Below are 21,206 nucleotides of genomic sequence, written 5' to 3' on the forward strand. Positions count from 1 at the left end.
GCCACTGTAGTGGTAACAAGAGTTACAGGTATAGTTCAGCTGTAACTATATGTACTGTATGTACTGCCATGCACAATACATCCGTCATACGTAACTTGGTGTCAGAAAATATCAGGGACCGATTGTTGTCCTTCTTCTACCCCTTGACATAACGGAGATTATTTCTTCACTTATTATCATTATGACTAAATTTCGTGATTTAGATTTCATTGCCGGCAAACTATGACTAGCTGTGTCAGTTACACAATTCCGAAACATAACACCGATGGCATGGCAGGATAAAGTAATAGACTGATGCTGGCAGACTCTAACCATATATGTTATGTGAGCTAATATGCTGTATACGTTAGACAGGGAAACCTGTCAGCCTTGCAGGATCTTACTGTACCCATATGAGATACAGATTATTAATACTGACCAGGTCTAGAAATGTTTGCAGGTTTCCAAAATATGCAAAGTTTACCGCCCCGATAATCGAGATTAGGCTTGATTCTCCAACCTTTTAGACAATCTCTAGCCGGGCTGAGCTAAATGAGTATTTGAAGAGACTATTTCATCTCAAAACTATTTACTTTTTCATCCCAGCTACTTTTTTTATCAGATCAGATGATGATTTAGCCTGAGGCTGAAACTTTGTTCAGCAACCTCTCCAAGTTTGACCACTTTGCCACAGTTTATAGTGATGTGTGCATTTGAAAACTATTAATTTTCAAAGAATGGAACTTCGATTAGGCGGCTTATCTGACGAGCCATGAAAATTGAAGATCATACTTCATGAGTACAGTACGAAGATAATACTTCATGAGTACAGTACAAAGATCATACTTCATGAGTAAAGTACGAAGATCATACTTCATGAGTACAGTAGTAAGATCATACTTCATGAGTACAGTAGGAAGATCATACTTCATGAGTACAGTACGATGATCATACTTCATAAGAACAGTACACATCAATTGACATTCAATGATGAGTGACATGACAAACTACACTGTAGATACTACGTGTACCTCTGTAGAGCTAAATACTGTACCACTGTACATATCCAGATCATCAAGATTATTTAAAATAGTCATACTTTGAAGGCACTGGCTTTCTAACTTACTGTCACTGTTCAATCAACATTTACATGACTTCAATACCATGCATGCAGTGTCAAAGCTCCATGTGGCCTTGATATCTTCATGTTCTTGAGTTTCAATACTATTATTTACTGTACATGCCAATATTATTGATTCTTACATATGTATCTTTCTGATGAATACACTGTCTATACATGTCAGTTACACACTACTCTATAGTATAAAGGTGACGATATTGCATGTGCTTGAATAATATCATGTTGAACAAGTTCACTGTTTTGTCATGAAAAAAGAGAAAAAAAGCACTCAACAAAACATTTTGCCCTTGAGCTATATAGCGATATATACAGTAAAAATATGAACTTAATAAATACTGAGTTAACAGCAGAAGGGAAATGTACTTTCTTGACATCAAAATACGGGTTAGGTTTATGATAACAAAGAATTTGGGGGATTTTTTTTTTTTTCTTTTGGCGAATCGGTTAATATCATAATTCATTCGAATGCATAAATGATATGAAAATTTTTTGGTGAAGAAATAAAAATTATTAAAAAGAGCAACAGGAATAAAAAAAATGTGACATAGTTCTCTTTCCTTGGGTCAGAAAATGTCATGGCTGTATTCATAATTTTATATTGGGTTTCTAGTGCAAGACCTGTGTGTTATTCTACACTCATGTTGGGTACAGCGCAGTCATGTACAAATTCACTTTCTTTCGGACACTTTTAGACATTTAGACAGCGTAGAGCTAAGATAAGATCAAAGTTAGTAAGGTGACCAGGTGACTCTCAATATAACGTACTGTCAGAGTGCTATCAATATTGTTACTAGGATTTTACAAATTGCAACTCCATTACATAGCTTCGATGAAAATGGTATGGGCTATGAATTTCACAATAACAGGAAATGAAGCTTTGTCTGAGTAAACATTCCAAAATCAAACATTTACAGACATGAAAATCACTTTATCATGACTGATCAAAGACAGGCAGTTTGCGAACCTTTAAAGTGATGATCAGTCACCATGGCGACAACAACAAAATGAAATACTAATTCCACATCCATGGCAATCGAGGAGAGCACCTCATTATTGACATTTTCACTTCTTTCATATATACATTATGGTGTTAAAAGAGCTGTATCGCACAGCCGTGAAAGGAACACAAAGAGACAAAGTGTTTTAATGATATATTGCATCGGTAAATAATAAAATAAATAAATCCTCTCAAGATTAGTGTAACGTTAACGTTAACGTCTACTCAAAGGATAGTCGAGGTGAAAATTTACTTTTCGCTGATGGAAAACAAACATATTCTAAAGGGTCTTGGTTAAATTTGCATTCAATTCTTAGAACTTCTTACCTATTATATTCTAGATTATGACAACATTTGAATGTTGCCATGTTTTTGTACCAAAAGTGAGCTCGAGGCAAACAAGTGCACATGACATCTTGCAAACATGCATGTACAAATAAACTGGTTTTATTTATTTTTTCATTAATATGTACATCCAAATTAAAATTGGGAAGCATCACCTTCATATAGTATGAAAAAGTCATGACTACTGGGATATTGATCAATTCACGTGCCGTACTGTACTCAATAAAGTAAATTTACAGCTCTCTACAATACATAGTCAAATCAATAAAATGAACAAATAAAAGGAAAACAACATTTTGCTGTCATTGTGCAACCATGAATTCACATAATTTCAACTGTCATTATCTCAAAATGCAATTTCAAAAATTGCACGCTAATTTCAGGATGACAAGGATGATAGCATGATAAGTGTGTAAATTGAAGTTAGTAAAAATAAATTAAAAATTTTCTGGAAAACCTTTTAAAACCTCAGACTAACCTGGTTTACTTCCACAGTTTTGTAGGTGTATATACCTGGTGTGAGAGACCATCTTGAAAAGTCTCCCTTCCAGCCTCTGTTTATAGTTCCAGCACCAATCCCTCCTATTGGAACACCTGTTGTGCAAAAAAAAAAAAAACAAGAAAAGGTTTAACAACACCTTTATGAAATCATGTATATAACATTAAAGCCATAAGGCAAATTTTAAAAAATCAAATAAATATGCTCCGAAGCCTATGTTGCTATGTACTGTACATATATACATACCAACAAACTTGCACATTAAACAGTACACAATGAAAGCATACTGTACACAAATGATAGTCAAGTTATAAAGTAAAGGGCACATAGTCCAGAGGTAAATTTATTTTTGACTAATGAAAGAGGAACATACTCTTAAGCATCAAGGTGAAATTCAATTCTCACGTTTTTTTTTAGATCTATACAGTAAGTACTACAATTGCTGCAGTTGTCACAGCATGTACTGTTGATCTCCACGCAAGCAGGGTTAGAATTACAGTTACGTATATTAATAAACCCAAATACTTAGTTGGCTGACTTTGTTTCTGGAACGACACAAACGCTAATCGTCCAAGGTTAATGTGATGTACTGCATGGAACGGCAAATGTTGTATGATTTAGTAATTTATCGATGGGGCGTGGTGGTGAATAGTGTACTAGTACTTATAGATACAATGTATGCAGGTAGTACTTTCACTGACTTTACTGTCCATACTGAAACTATCAACAGTATCTGAAACAATACAGTACTGTAGGTGTACACAGTTTATCTGTATAGTGTCTACTAGACATTAGTAAGGCTCTGAAACAATCTCCCCATCCCTTATCCCTCTCCTCTCCTCTCAACCCACCTCCCCCGCCCCCCCCCCCCCTCCCAACCCTCACTTCCCTACAACACTCCTGTGCCCATGCACGATCAAACCAAGCAGTTTCCATAACAACTGCCTGATCAAACACTGTGCATTGCATCACATTCATTATGTTATTATGTAGTATACATATCAGTAAGTATGCAGTGCAGTGCTGTGGTGGTAGTGATCAAAGTTACAGACTTTACGAGTGTTTGTGGTCGCAGGTGCAAATGGATGGGCATTGATTACACGTCCTTCTACCAAACTAATTAACCAACCATCTGGTCATTCACTCTGGATTTTCATGGATATTCAATATACTGTACTGTACTTAACTCTTTATCTTCATTCAAAGTTGAGCAATCGTTACCATGTACAGTATCCATTTACTAAAACAATTTACTATATTACAACTCAAACTTGAAACCTGTATTTACAGTTTGAATGAATAAGTTAGGAACACTGTAGGAGGTCATTAGCCTTTGTCTTAAAATTCTATCACATACAAAACTTTAAGTACTGTAAACATGATTATGGTCCCAAAGCTATGGTAGATTGAGTGGGACAGACATCTAAATCTGATGATACTGTGCAATAAGACATGCATACAAAAGTATGATTTACTGCATGCTTATTATACAATCCCCCCCTCTCCCCACCCCCAAACTTTTTTATTATTATTTGAGGTCAAAATATGTCTTCAAGACTTTAATATGATTCATCAAGGTTTTGTTTTAAAGACATCTCAAGCTTCTTGAAATTCATGATTCAGGTACCAAAAGCTAGTTTGATTCTATCCAAGGAAATTTCCAAAGTTTATTAAAATAATAACTTTAGTACTATATATATTATTATATTTAAGGCTTGTTTGACTTCATACAGAAAACATCATTGATCACTCTGCCAGACAACAATATTTAACTTGGAAACAATCCCTTTCATTTCTTTATTTCCATTTCAACTACATTTTTAACCATCAGCTGATTCAACACTGATTTACAACGGATGCAAAAGGAACAACTTTTACATTATTTCCTCTCCCTCTTCAAATGGATTAGCATTCCTCTCAACAGCTGTATCAACTATAGAATCCCAGTCCAAAGCTGGCAAAGTGTGATGTTGACGATGACGCATGATTATGCTAATGATGATGAGGTAATCTACTCTAAGTATGTACTGTAAATATAGACTATCTATGCAAGGTGCAGGTCACAGAAAACCAGTGTAGTATCGACCCCCACTTGTATAACAGAGAGCATTTAACCATTATCTCCCCTTCCCCTTACCCTAGGTTAACCTTTATAATCTCTTAGCGAGCAGCACAGACAGGAAGTCCTCCTACTGTACATCACACTTCCCAGAAAGATTGCTAATAGTTTCCATTTACAAGCCAACAATAAACATGATAACATACTTTTCTAACCTCTAAACCTGTAGTAGCCGTGCTTAGCATGTTTCTCTCAAGCTCACTTTCTCCTGACACACTCACTGTACTCAGTAGATATCTAGCCAGTTGAAGATCTAATATACCATTTAATTCAACTACTTTGTTCAGGTCTTTAATTCTTGGTCACATACAGCTGGGACAATTGTACTGTACAGTTAGATATCAATAGTGCACTATACTTGTGTTGTACTGAGATATCCTTTGTACATACAGTTTACATATTACCTGATACTGTTTAAAATTACATTAAATTGAAAATTTATATCTAATTTGTTGTCCCTAACTAATAACTAAATAAACAGTGTAACTTTGGTAACAGTAAAAGTCAGCACTAAATGTAATAGATTATAGGCCACTGTTTATGGGTACTATAGTGATACTGTTCACACAATGAGATAAGTAAGTGACAAGTAATTGTTCCAATTATCTCTTTAGGGTTTTGAAAATCAACTTTGAAAGCACTAAAGGTAAAAAAAAAAAAAGATGATAACACTAGATAGCAACAGAAAAACAACTAGATATTGTATCTAAGGAGGATGGTTAATTTTTATGTTAATTATTAAACAGATCATGTACAGTATGCTCCATCAAAGATGATAATGGGAATAACTTGTGTACCCTTTTAAAAAGAGAATCGGATATAATTTGAATATAATTTGATGGGATATCATCGTACCGTAGATGGGTTTATGTTGCAAAGGCCTAACTGCATTGATGAATGGTCTTCGTCCTTGTCTCCTCAGCCTTCGAAATAGCAGAAGAAACCTGCAGAGAAAAAAAAATGAGAGTATAATTAATATTCATTCATAAAAATATTGATACCACCAGATGTAATGATTTACATACTATAAAATACAATGTTATAATAATGTACAGATTTGAATTGAGCCACAACTATGTCCAGGACTGTTTTTTGCACTTTATTTTAAAGTTTGTCTAAATCCACTGAAGTGTTCATCAACCATTTAACCAACAGTCCCATTCTTGATCCAGTACCCACAAAGATTTAGAACAATTGGTCAACCAATCACAGAATGCTTCAATTAATTGTTACATCGTTCAACATTTCATAGGCATCACAGAGGTAGGGGCATGCAGACTGTTTGTCTGTACTGTACATGCCTAGATACACTGTAACCATTCTATCAAGCAGCATATATATTGCAAGTCTGTATGTCTCTATAGATACCGCAAATTTATGGCACTGTTAGGTCTGCAAGATAATTTTGAGCAAAAATCAATGAAGGCCATTTTCGACAAAAGTATCAAGTACAGTGTAATACTATAGGTGTTATAAACTGAGGCCAAGCATAGTGTATGTATGCATAGTTCTGCAATTATGTAACAATAATTTATTTACTGTACTGTAGGTTTCAGTATTAGACTAATACAATATTAGTTTCAGTTCATTTCTCCACATAACCTTAGTGAGGTATAAGAAACATTTACAATTAACATTTTAATAACAATCCAGAGATTAACAATACGACAAATAACATATAACTGATAGCCATAGGGAGTAAAAAGAAAAGAGAAAAGAATGACACAATTAGTTCTTGCAACGATTTGTGCTGAATAGTAGTTTGAGAGGAGAGAGAAAAGGGGGGGGGGGAGGAAGACTTTGGAAAAGACTAAAATTGAATCATATGGAACCAGAGACTGTTAAGAGAAAGAAACTTCCTTAAGAGACAAAAGTTTACTACAAAATTTACTTAGATTTACAAGGATATTTTTACCCGATGACTGAAACAAATGCTTCAATCTAAAATAGAACTGGGCCTTTTCCTAGAATATGGTTTCAAGAACTCAATCCTATTGGCTGAAAAGTCAGGACATTCAAAAATGTAATGTAGGTACTATATAGTTCCATTCTGAATTTAATGAACTTTATGTAATAACAAAGGAGATTAATTAAGTAAATGAACTTGAAATACGGACTAGCTACTGTATAGGGTACTAAAAAATATGACCACAGTAGATTACCGGGTAAAAATACTACTTAGTTTGTACACATTATACCTTACATTTTACAGCTTGAGTAAATTGCAGAGCAATATACAACATCTAGACATAGCTGAACGTGTTCACCTGAGGTTTGCTGTACAGTAGGAAGTACCACTGTAAGTGTTAGGCTATCTGCCTATACTTTGTGTTCACAATGTACAGTAGTATAGATTACTGGGGTTAGTCTGTGGAACTCAACTTATAGTATATATCCATGTGTGTGTGTGTCATGGTACATGTATTTATTCAGGCAGATTAATACTGGCAAATGTGCAGAGCATTTGTTAAGTACAGTATTTCCTTCTGTTCTGGATAAAAGCTACGTAGCTACGGCAACGATAGCTAATTAACAGTACAATATACCAGACGTTACCACAGGTACATAGCAGTTCGAGTTGCATAGATCTAACAAAGGAAGAAGATGCATTTAAGGGTTGCATATATGAAGAAGGTAAAGTGAACGCAATGTGAACACCCCCAACCAATCATCTAATATTGCCCATTAACTATACCTGCCAATTCAACGTACGCTTCATTTAGTAAAAAAAATCCTTTTAAGTATCGATTTCCCTTTCTCTGTCAATAATGGAATCATATTTCATTTCTTTCCTTAAAAAAATTATGAATATTTATTGGAGAGGGAAAAAAACTAATATTGTACATGTATGATACAGAACTAGTTAATTTACAAATGAAAAGAAACCACCTTACATGCAAGAATCAATTTCAAATGAGTTCACCAAGGAAATGTAGATTTAAGGTTGCACAGGTCTACAGTACAGTAAGCACAGTTTACAATACTGTAGGGGCATGTACAGTAACATGCACAACAAAGTATGCATGTACACTGGCTCACTGGACACTAAAATACAAAGCCTATAATCAGGATAATATTTAAAGTTGAAGGTTGACAGTCTTGTTTGAGGCCAAGGCCCCCCCCCCCCCCCTCCTCCTCTAACTACTGTACTATACAACTTAATCCCTGGTGATTGGTAACTTCTCCAACCTCACACCTTAGTGTGCACAATTCAAACAATCCTAGGACACTGCAACTAGTGCACCACATCTATGTCCCCTGGGGGACTTCCCATGGGGTACAATCACAAAACCTGCAGACACAACTACTGTATACATACATAAGTTACCTTCCTAAGTTCCCATTTATAAACCTGGGTGAAGAGAGTCAATGAAGCTTTAAGTGCCTCGCCCAAGGACACAACGTACAATTCATGATCTGGTCAGGACTGGAACCTGCAAACCTTAGATCACAAGTCCAATGCCTTAAACCACTAGACCTCAATGCTCTCCATACTTAACACAGTTTTGTAACTGCACATGTTTGTAAATTAAGTCTTCAAATTGGTTTTACGGTTTGTTGATTGGAATGTAGGTCAGCCTGTATGAAATTGAGGGATTCAAGCAGCTGATTCACCGTCAACAACAACTGGTCCCAACTTCTTTCCTTTAAACTCCACTTGGTAGATTATTAGTTTTTTTGCCAAGCATGTAGTTTAGCACAAAGATTTTCCAATTCAATCTCACACACTCTTCTTTTCCCCCCACCCCTTGCCCACTCCCCCCCCCCTTCAAATTGACGGAGGTCATTCGACTTTTAGACCATGGTTCATTCATTCAGAAATCCTGGAACAAATAGAAACCAACACCATTTGGTTTAATTCAATGAGGAGAGGGGAACTTTCAAAATTTGAACAATTACCAAAACCTCACACCCATTCAGTGACCGTTATATTTATTGCCAACACCTTCATCACAAGTACCGCAACCAATAGATATGCCTGTCCATTGTACTTGGGGAACAAATTAATTAATCTATCTAGCCCTCTCAAAAGCAAATAATTAAGGATTATCAATCATTTATGTTTGTCATCATAATCTTGGGTTTGCTCGACAAATAAGTACCCAAAAAGTAAGAAAGTCAACAAGTGATCAATATTTTCTGTGGTTTTAATTTACTGTAGCTCAGCAGTTTTGCTTGGCCACCAAATAAAGCTGGTAAATGCTGTTACTTATTAAACTTAAACAGGCAACTGTATTTACCTGCACTTGGTAAATATCTTCGCAGTCCACAGCTATATACATGTTCATTGTATATGTGTATTACTACTTAGTATGCCAATGTTATGTACTAAAACAATGCAGAGAGAGAGAGAGAGATATGGATAGAGAGCCATTTTGATACACCTGCACACTGTAGAATATTAGTAAGTGATAAAAGTGAGTGAGTAAGTAAGTGATGTAAAATGTAAACACTACATTATTCCAATAAAATAAATAAAATTATATCACTTGACAGTTGTGAAAAGAAATTTGAACTTGTAAAGAATATATACTTGATGGTAATGCCTTTCTTTCATTATTGGCTCAAGGTATTTATATAAGAGCTTATATAAAAAATGCAATAGAGGTCTGTTGACCAAAGTTATCTAAAGAATGTCCATGACATAGAGAAGTTAATTCCAGACAATTATACCAGGAAAGAGCTTCCTGTGGGCAAGACCTCGTTTCCTGATCAAATAGCAAAGCAGACCAAAATGTTTAACAGGTCTAGATCTTACAGAAACTGATGTTGGTGGTTGGTCTATTTTTAGTGCATAATTTGTAAAAGAACCACTGCGTTGTTTCTATTCAATCTTTCAATGCAGTACTCTACAATGACTGGACGATCAAGCATAATAGTTAGTACAGTACCTAAAGGACTTGACTTGTACTGCATGTATCTCACGGGCTGGTAGAAACATTATTATTGACTGCAAAGACATTTGAGTAGACAGAGGAGCTGAGAGTACTTGCACAGACTATACTTGAAGAGACAAGTTTTTGTAGCCTAGAGTAACTTACATTCACAGCAACAACAACAAGCATACGGCCTTGTAGTTTTGTCTAGTTCAGTAACTGATAATAATAACAATAATACAAAATTTATATAGCAAGTAGCAACCGAATCAGTAAACACTTGCTCTAAAGCGCTTTACAACGAGAATAAATTACTGAACAAAAGAGACTTAATGGGATAGATCCGAAATAAATACGATTTAACTTTACGTCCAAATTTAGTTAAAGAGTTTGCGTCTCTAATGTTTTATGGTACAGAGGTCCACAGGTTTGCATCGGCCACACTGACACCCTGGTTCGCCATAATACTTTCTACGACTTACAGGTACTGTACATTGAGCAGGGATTTGTGGGAGGATCTAAGATTGAGTTTAGGGCAATGGGTTATTCCATGTCAAATGACCAAATTTTAGAATATGTTGTAAATTTGACCTCTTTTAAAACTTACCAAATTTATTGTATGTTTGGAACACCATGAAATAAGCATATTCTGAAAATTTCAGTTGCATTGCTTCAAAATTAGGCTGATTTATGACCCTTTTTTCCGCCACTGTGGCGTTTTGTTGATTTTTGAGGTCTGATTTCTCATGATCAATTAAACATCCTATTACCTTTCTATTACAGAAGCCTATAGACTCTATCCCATACAATAAAAATTACAAAATACAGGCTATAAAACCATTGTCTTGTGGAGTAAAAGGTAAACTTAAAAATGCCAAAGTATCCAATTTTATAAACGTCAAAGGAATATGTGTAAATGAAATCGGACACTGTCAAATAATTTCTCACAACTCTGATGATCGCAATTTTAAGCAATCGACTGATAATATCACAAGGATCTGTTAGGTTAATTGAGAATGTGTAAAAGTAAGTTGGCCTGACGTTTCGATCCTAGCAGGATCTTCTTCAGCTCGGCTAAAAAAAAAATTTTTTAAAAAGAAGGTTAATTGAGAAGGAGACTGACAGTATGTTGTTTGAGCATTGTTTGGTATGGTAAGTGGTTCAACGTGATTAAAATTCAAATTTAATGTAAAATAAATACAGTGTAAATTCTGTATTACTGAGAATCAACTAAATGCACTGTAGACTCATTTTTGAAAGTTACCTGGGCCCAGTATCTGTCTTTTAAAACTGTTGCCATCTTAAATTTGTCTAGTAGTGTACTTCACATTTCCCGAGCATATATCTACGGACACTGCACAATTGCTTCCTCAGGACTTGTGAATGTAAAGATGGCAAATAAAGTGCTTATAATTGCAGTCATTTTGCATGAATTTGGCAGAACTTTGCTATGGGCTGGCCTAGTACAGTAGGTACTATTCCATACTGTACATGTACTGTAAGTCAAGTTTAATAGCGCTGTTCACGCTTGAAAGTAAATACTTATGGGAGGGTGCTATGAGGGAAGAGGTATGTTGCTCTTGAATTCTTTCATGATGCATCAAATTGGTCGCAGTTTTGGGTTACTAGTCGACATAACATTTGAAGAGACAGATAACTGTACCGTACGCTTTACAGGCATGTATGTTGTAGATGTTCATGTGCACTGTCTACACACAACATGTTGTACAGTATACAGTAACGTTCCAATATATCAGAAAATTAATGCAAATGTATACAGACCAGTCTGCAGGGGTATTGAAAGTGGCAGAGCGGGTAGGCCCGGTGGGTGTAGGGGTGGGTGTATTTAGTGGTATCTCAGTAATAAGGAAGATGTATGTAATAAAGCAGTGTTTCACAACATTTGATACCTATCAGGTCTTGGTTGTAGTCATCAATTTGAAATTTGTAGTACCGTGGCTCAATTTAATACCAGTTTGGGTATCTAAATATTATCATTCTTTGTACATGCAGGCATCCGGTCCTTAAATTAAATAGTGGAATACACACATATGCAAACCATGTCAGCAAATGAAGCCTTCCTTGTGCAATTGGTGGTTTAACAGAAAAGTCAACATTTGGGAATTAAGTCACCATGAATGAAACAATTTTGGGCAAACTGTGTTTGTAATGATAGAATTAACAGTACAGTAAAGATCAGAAGGAATAAAAAGTGAGAAAATTGGGGTTGGGGTTGAAACCTTCACTGTGGGGTAAAACTACACTGTAGCACTACTCAAATGTAACAGAACTTCATTTAGGCTGCCCAGTGTAAACTGTATCAAACCATAAAACATTTTCAAACTTTTAAAAACAATATCAAAATTTAGCACTAAGAGTCTGATATATCATGTAGTAGTGCTATGCACAAGTTGCCTGTACAGTAAAAGTAAAACAGACACTTCTTCAACTGTAGTTACTGTCACTGTTTACCATTTGATCACAAGAGCAGCACTTGGTAAACAATGTCTGGAATTCTCTCAAAGTGGTAAAATGTACATCTGCAATTTTGAAGTACTTTCAGCTTTGACAGAACTGGCACTTTCGTTTCATGAAAACATACATGTACTGTATCATGGAATGCAACAGTACTATGGGACAACAAATACTAACTTTTAGTTCTAATCAGTAAAAGGTAATGTACAATACTGTACACAGTGGGGTAACAATGCCTCCACCCCCCCCCCCCCCCCCCAATGCAATAAGAGTCAGCCCCTACTATACCCAACAAAAAGCAATTGCCAGAAAATAAATTATATTTAGAATATTGGTCATGCTTGCCCACCCTAGGAAAGGTGAAAGAGACACAGATGGACAGCCAGTTTTAAATTGGACAAACGAGCAATGAATATAGAGTAAACAATGGCACAACAAAGGATGGTAGGAGGTAAGATGAAAGGAAAGAGTGATGAGAGGATTAAGGTCTTAGTGGAGATAAACTTTAAGGGATGTAACAATGGGAGGTATATGCAGGTGGAAGGGAAGGAAAGGGAATAAGGAAGAAACTCTATGAATGTGGATTGACTAGATAGAGAGGATGGGGGATGGAAGGGGCAGGGAGACTGGAGGATAGGAGGAAGGGGAAGGGCACAGGAGAATGGAAAGAGGGGGAGGAGGAGGGATTTTCCTTCAACAGTCCTGTGCTAGTGCTGAACAGTATGATATACTGTATCTACACTAGATCTGACAGTTGTTATTCTGAATATCAAAATAAAATTAAACTGTTAGCAAACTGCTTATCCACTAGAGAGCCTGTGTAATAGAATGTGTTTAAAAGTAAGTTGGTCTGACGTTTCGATCCTAGCAGGATCTTCTTCAGCTCAGGCTAAATTGAAGAAGAAAGAAGGGGAGGAGGAGGAGGAGGGATTTTCCTTCAACAGTCAGGTGCTAGTGCTGAACAGTATGATAGCCTCTGAAGAAGATCCTGCTAGGATCGAAATGTCAGGCCAACTTACTTTTACACAGTTGTTTTTCTGAACAGCAATTCCCTAGTCAGATTATGACAATTTGAGCTTATTCAGTATAACACTTAGCTTTTACAGGTCATTGATATGGTTTCAGAATTTCTTGTTAGATTTTTTTTTTTTTCTTTTCACAAGTAGTTAAAGTATCAATGCAACATTTCCTGGGAGTTCGCCTTGATACTAGTAAACTTTTGTCGCGGTGTGTGTAAATGCTTTCGGGTCGGCATTTTAACACCTGATACGTTTATTTGTTAACTCACACCGTAGTAAAATTACCATTACAGTATAAATTGTATGCGTTATACTGTATACTCCTAACATAATAACTGGTGGAAGCTCACGGTGCAAAGATAAACCGACAGCTGGTTAATGCAGCTGCATTGCACAGATTGTGATATACAGTATACTAGTCCGGTGGGACTGAGGGTCAAACACACGTGCGTCGGGCACATATATAATCATCACTACTGTACATTTTCCAGACTATTAACACCTTATAAAGAAACACCTCAAAGATTTCATCGCTCACAACATAATCTTAATTGGAGGAAATGATTCGTTATCCTCGTTAATTGATGCTGAGTTTTGTAGTAGCAGCTGTACAAAAAGGGGAGTAAAATGAGCCGGTAAGATTGATCATAATGAGCAGAGTACATCATATCATTGCTGATCATACATCCAGACAGTTGAAATTTGTTAAAGTTCTGTAAATGAGTATAGAGTGGATCAAAGCTACAGGGGGAGAACCCTTAAATTCACCTCAGAATACAGAATTTAGTGAATAGATCTACGGCTATATAAACAGCAACTTACAGTACAATCAAGTATTGTCAAGTTGGTTTGAAAAGGTTTATACAATTTTCAAATTTTCAACACAAAAGGGACAATCAACCTTTTGCTGAACTGAACACTTACACAGTTATCAGGAATTGCTGTTCTGCAAACTGTAGGAAAACTTGAAAGAGTTCAACGGAAATTCCGCTTCTAATGTATACTTTTATATCTACAGTATAGTGCTATATACAGAAAAATGCAATACTGTACACGCTTCAATAGGTTTTTACTTTCCAATAACATCCCTCACACTGTAACAAACGAGTCTTTGAAAGCCATTTGAAATTGAACACCTGAAAGCTTATTGTAAGGTCCTACAGTATCTGTACTGTGCAGATTATATACATATACATGTAAATTCTATACGTGTACAGTAGTTGTATGCCAGAAGAATCTTGACAACAAATTTAGGGGGGAAATACTTTATTGTACTTTTTCGTTAAATTCTCCCTTTTCATGAAACAAATGCACAGAAGATCAAGTCGCATGTAAACTGATTTTAAAAATGTTCTGTAATTGGCTGGAATAGACAGATAGTAGAACTGCCCAAAATAAAGACATTTGGACTACTTTAATACAGAAAGTATCATGTTTTGGGCGTGAAACGAAAATGAACAATTTCCACAGTTGCAGTTCTCCTCGGACTACAAAGCTGTGTCTGTGCTCGTGCACACAGTATATTACTGTACAACACAGGAAACAAACAGCTATGTAGTAAGTTGTAGTACATGAATCCAACCCAGCTTTCCGCAAGCTGATGAAGTACACCTTCTCAATCCTTGTGTAACATGATTGTTTAGCACTTTAGCCTTTAAATCGCATTTCACAGTCCATATCGCTCTTGTTTTTTCATCTGTAAAGGATCAGTGATTCATAGCCAGGGCCAGTGATCTAGACAAAGTCATCGCGGGGGGTGGGGGGGTGGGTCTGGGTGAGTTCCAAGGGGAAAGCTCCTGGCCAGGGGTGAAATGAGCAGAAAACCCCCCATAGAAAGTTTCAACATTTTAGCGCTCATTTTAGTGATATATGTAAGCTACAAAAGCATATATGACTCTATAAAACAAAATGAGGAAGAGAAAGTGCCACTCACCCCGCTAAGTTTTCCAATTACTAGCTGACTCAATGACAGGAGCCGGTAAAGGCTTCAGTGTAGGGCCCAATAATATAACCACTAATCAAGGCTACAGTGTAGGGCCCATTGATATAACCACTGACCTATTTCATTCAAACAGGCCCATATCCATGACGCAAAGTTCCAACAAGCATTGAAAAATGTTTCCTCAGTTTTGTAAAGTACGGAAATTATCATTTATCTTCAACAACTTAAGTCAGCTTCAACAATCATTAGAGGTCAGGCCTAGTGTTATAGAAGCACATGTGAATAGGGTTCATAACACTGAAGCTCTAGATTAAGATGCAGGTAAAGAGAAGGTTTACTGCTTTATTCTCTCAAGTGCTGGCGCGAAAATTGACCGGGGTCATTGGTAAACTCAAATTCAATGTTCAAAACTGCAGACCATTAAAACATCCTTCCATGAAGCTTACAGTAAGTACCGGTATACCATGGACACTCCCCCATCCCCTGCCCCTACCTCTCCATGCATTCAGTTTCAAGTTAACAGATTGTAGACTGTTGATTTGTGGATTTTTGAATTTACTTGTTCAAGCTCAAATACACTCTCCGTATAGAATGGTATTCTAAGCCGTACAGTGCATATAACTCATCATTATCAGACGATTTCTACTAAATAGCTCATACACGTATGCAATTTTTAAAATGACCCTCTTTAAAGCATGTGAAGTAGGGTGATATTTCCATGGTTCAAGCAGAAAAAGCTTCTATGGTTATTAAAAGTGGGGAAAAAAAGAAGTCAATTTGCTACTTGGAGTTAACATAATGTCCCTGAGTAATTCATACTGTACAGTATATTATATGACCTTGATGTCCTAAGCAACCAATAATAATTATGTAATGCCCAAATTTAAATTCTTGATCCACTGATCAGTCAGGCTCTTCACAGTACTTGCAGACTCAATGGTGAGTACTACACTGCAATAAACATGTAAAGTGCAAGTATATCGTACAGTAGTTCCAGTTTGAGTGTCCCATCGTCAGAGTGGCCTGGAATAGTGTGTTTTAAACAGGAGTTTAAAACAGACAATAGGCAGAGTAGATGCGAACTTGTCATACTGGGCCAGAAACAACCACAGTACTTAATGAACATCAGTGTGCACTGCATCAGTTAAACTGCATATGTACTATATATAGTAATACGTTACTGTAGAGCTACATACGTTTAAGCTGTTCAAGTCAAACTTTGGTTTTATGGTACAGTATTTAGCATGGCAGCACTGTACTGCCACAGTACTTAATGAACATCAGTGTGCACTATATATTGTTATACTGCATATCATGTACTATAGTAATATGTTACTGTAGAACTACATACAGTATATCTTTAAGCTTTTCAAGTCAATCTTTGGTTTTTATGGTATTTAGCATGGCAGCACTGTACTGCCACAGAACTTAATGAACATCAGTGTGCACTGCATATCAGTTATACTGAATACGTACTGTATAGTAATATACGTTACTGAAGAACTACACATGTATACCTTTAAAAGGATTGTCTGGTGGCCCAAAGAAGTTACCTTAAAAAGTAGTAAATAATTTTCCAAACATGTTGTCAAAAGTATGAGGACGCTAATGTTGCATTTGACAGAGAAACGATTTTTTAATCTTTATCGATAGACATTTCAAATATGATTTGAACAGTACAATACGTGACGTCAGCTCTGCCATAGCAGATTGCGTCATAACCCACCCTCCGCACAGTACCTATACGGTAATCACAACAAAAACAGCGTTTGTATACAGATAAATTTCTTCCTTAATTTCTGGTGAAATTTCTTAAAAATTAGATATGTTTTCAAAAACTCCTTAAGCCGCCGTGTACTTGATCGTTGGTTCCGTGGTCTTTGTGTAACACAAGGTAATATTTAACAGCAGACTCTGAGTTGTTCAGGCTATACATCGCGCTATCCAGCTCCAACGCGAAAAATGTTCGCATGTAGGCTATACTCAAACGTTGACAATCGAACAGTTCTGCGAAGCCTAAGCTTCTCAGTGCTACATTCTGCTCTGATAACGATTCGATCAATTTCTATAATAATTTCCGGTGAAATTTCTTATAAATTAGACATGATTTAAAAAACTCCTTAAGCCGCCATATATGTAGTAGATCGGTGGTTTCGTGGTCTTTGTGTAACACAAGATAAGTTTTAACAGCAGGCTCTTCGTTGTTTATACATCGCGGTATCCAGCTCCAGCGCGAAGAATGTTCGCGTGTATAGGATACTCTAACGTTTACAATCGGACAGTTCTGCGATGACATCGATTCCGCCAAGTTACATCTTTCGGTTTAACGAATACTTTACAAGTTTCCTTTTACTGTTAATTTGATCCGTGAATTTTATTTCAGCGATTTCGAAGAACAGTTAATGAACTGTGGTTTGAGTGTGAGTGTACTATGTGTAACGCTATACAAGTACACCAACTGAGCACCGTAGTATATACGTTCGCGAGTATGTACGTTATATATATGAGGCAATCCAATGTGCTTACACGTGAGTTTATTTGCTGCGGAATTGGGAGTGCCAACTTCAAGTCGCCTGTTTTGCCTAACTGCAAGCACTACGTCAATCACCATATTGAAGCGTTCGAACAAACAGTACTTTTGGTGAGAAACTGGTGAATTTGAAAACCAGATTTCTACAAGAAGAAAACGTCGAATGGGGACAATTTTTACTTGGTTAGAAAGAGAAAAATAATAACTACAAGGACAATGTATCAAAATCTTCCACCAGACAATTCCTTTAAGCTATTATTTGTGAAACTTTGGTTTTTATGGTATTGGCAGCACTGTACTGCAGCTTCTGTTGAACAGGGAAGTACGAAATCCAACTCTCAGCTCAAGGTGTATAATACTCTAGTATCCATTTCTATATGAAACAGTTTCATTTTCCTAACAATTTTATCACACTCACAGAGGTATATAGATATGGACAGTACTGTATGAATTGTGTATAATTATAGTTATATATATATACTACAGTACTTAGCAGTGGATTACAACTAACAGAGCATCAGTAAACTACTGAGGAACACTTTAATTGTCCTTTCCAGATGATGGTCTTTTACATACTGTAATGTTTATGAACTGCTATTAAATGATGAGGGCTTACCAATTGGACAAAGTACTGTACTGTAGCTTGATTCTCTCTTGCAGATTCTCAATGGTCCTCATGTTATTTCTTAGTGCATGTGAGATGGTCTGATTCTATACAAAGCATCTTATCTGGTACTTTTTATGTTACAGTACTTAGCTTCTAAGCCAAGTTGTCTCACTCCTTGATCTTGTTCCTAACACTAGATTGATTTGAATACGTAGAGTAAAATGAGTTTTATCAGCTTGGAAACCATTCCTTACTCCATTCTGTGGTGTCATCACGGCTGATATTCACCAAGAGCTTCACTTAATTCCTATCATTATAACATTGTTCACTTGTCCAAGTTGACATACATGTGAGACGTTCGGAAAGTTTGCTTCACCGTCCATCGTCTCTTCAATCAGAAGTTTTGACACTGTTCGACTTGAATGAGAGAATACTATTTTCCTCAGTCTACAGATAAATGATTTGTACATTTTGTTAGAACAAAACAGGCCCCCACTTCATAGCATGTTTCTATGTCTTTACTCACTGTTTTGTCTACCTCTTTGAAAGCAACAAGACAGTTTGCCATTTCAGGAAATTGAAACGATACTTAAACTTGCCACTAATTTTACAAGCAATCACCGAGATATAATAGATCTCACTCTTTATATTTATATATATTGTTTAGAGTGTTCGCATGTAAAGCAGGAGGCCCGGGTTCGAATCCCAGTGGAGGCTGAATGTTTTTTCACTGTTCTGGAGTTTCCAACTCACTTCAATTTCAATTATATACATAAAGTTTGTTACAAAATTGAGTGCAGAAGGTTTATTTCCAGCTATATCTAACAGACAATTCGGGTAAATTCTTTACCTGCTGGATGAGACGACGCCAGCTGAATTATTTGTCGCTTTTCTGTTCACAGTAGATTAGAGATTTATCTCTGATTGCATGCATGTACAGACTGCGTAAAATAATTACAAATTTAACTTGCACAAATGCTCCTTTGTTCTGTCTTTATACATACATATCTGCACAAACAGAAATTGGCTTATTAGGCAGTGAATAAAAGGTACATTAGATCTCACTAATTAATACTCACCGAACTAACGGCATTATAAGGGAAAAGACTTGGTGAATACGGAGTCTTTTCAGAGGTTTCCATTTCTCTGGGAACTTATGATCCAGGTTGACCTTGAAGCCATAGGCTGGTACCCCATATTCCTCAGATCCATCGGAGAAATCGCTCGGTGCTGTGCTGTTGCCATCTAATGTTTGGTAAGATGCCATAGCCTCAAGAGGTCTGGCAGATTTGCAATTTTTGACTTCTCCTTTCTGTGAGCCTGTTATTGAAGTATATTTAAAGAATACAAGCATAGTTTGTCTAATTATAATTGTTCTATAAAGTTTAGGTTATCTTAATGTTTGGCAATTGGCATATTGCTGCACTAAACAAACTGCTTATTGTCTTGCCTCAACAATTCTTCTGAGTCAAATAGCTAGCTAGTTAAAATGGTATAAGCTTATTTCTATTAAGCAAAATAATCAATACTTACTCACAAACTGCAGATAATTAAAGCAATAAAATCAACACTATCCACCATTGTGCTGAAAAGTCCTTGCACATATGAATGCATATGGCTATGTAACTAGTACTACTAAAGAAGTGGTAGCAGCAGTAAAAGAGCAGCCTGAAACCGTACATGTGCTGAACAGTACTTAGTGATTACAGTTACCGTTAGCATATAAGTAGTGTCCATAACAAGGTGATACAGAAATAACATCAGCTCAATTGCAGCTCTTTGATTAATAAAATAATGTTCATATAAATTAGAAAGGAATATGAACATCATTAATCATGAACAGTAAAATATTCGCAACTGAAAATGTGACAAATGGTAATTACAATAGAATCAGAGTTAGAATCTAGTAATGTTAACTTGGTAAATTTTGCACTTTGCTATAAACTTTCTGAATATAATCTCCATAATTACAAAGTGCTTTATTAAACAGATATATATATATATAAATATAACAAGCCTTAGCCTTCCCTGGTATGGCTAATTATGAATTTTGTTGAGTAGTTCCTATTACACTACCAAAACTACCGCTAAATTTACTAGTGGGACAGGCAGTTAATTTAGATGAAGGTCAAACTTTTCTGCCCGCAGTAAGGCACTTAAATTTAGACAACCCTAATGAAATTATATTTGTCTGAAGCCAAACTATGGAAAGTTCCCTTATAGTCTGATCTGCTTTTAATCATAACACTAGCAGTGTGGCCATCCTTTGTCTCTTGGTCTTAGGCCAGGCCAAACTTAAGAATCTAGGCCTAGTCTAACTCTAACTTCTCATTTTTAATCTAAGCTAGCCTAGGCCCGCAACTAACTATTGAAATGCTTCTTCATATCGCCAATTACGCTAGCTTCAGTCTAGGCCTACTAAATTCATGTGAAATATTATTTTAAGAAATTCCCATTGCCGAGAGAGAGCAACACATACCAAAACGAACTCGTAGTTAGCGTTGGAACACAATAACCACAGATTAACTTATTACTGGAACTGGTTTTGTTTATACAACAGTATATTACTACTACTACTAGTCCTAAGCCTAGTGTTATGTTCTTCCGGTGTACACCGGTGAGTTTATTGTTTCCATCCGTAAGTCTACAATTGATTACAAATCCAATAGTTATGTG

At 36.2% G+C, this 21,206-nt stretch overlaps 1 protein-coding gene across 2 annotated transcripts in view; it reads right to left on the reverse strand.

Annotated features, from left to right (window-relative positions):
- LOC139979123 (non-lysosomal glucosylceramidase-like) overlaps nt 1-21,206 on the reverse strand; it is a 62,425-nt gene that overhangs the window by 40,929 nt on the left and 290 nt on the right. Inside the window, exons 1-4 of one of the 2 annotated variants that reach the window (XM_071989818.1) lie at nt 21,010-21,201; nt 19,610-19,850; nt 5,936-6,024; nt 2,941-3,056 (exon numbers count right to left, since the gene is read on the reverse strand). In XM_071989818.1, the coding sequence (XP_071845919.1) occupies nt 2,941-3,056; nt 5,936-6,024; nt 19,610-19,797 (393 nt within the window). In that variant the 5' untranslated portion in view covers nt 19,798-19,850; nt 21,010-21,201. Of the gene's footprint in view, nt 1-2,940; nt 3,057-5,935; nt 6,025-19,609; nt 19,851-21,009; nt 21,202-21,206 lie in introns of those variants that run through there. The other variant, XM_071989817.1, reaches the window with a different exon arrangement.

This window comes from Apostichopus japonicus, chromosome 13 (genome assembly GCF_037975245.1).
Source record: "Apostichopus japonicus isolate 1M-3 chromosome 13, ASM3797524v1, whole genome shotgun sequence".
Classification (NCBI taxonomy): domain Eukaryota; kingdom Metazoa; phylum Echinodermata; class Holothuroidea; order Aspidochirotida; family Stichopodidae; genus Apostichopus; species Apostichopus japonicus.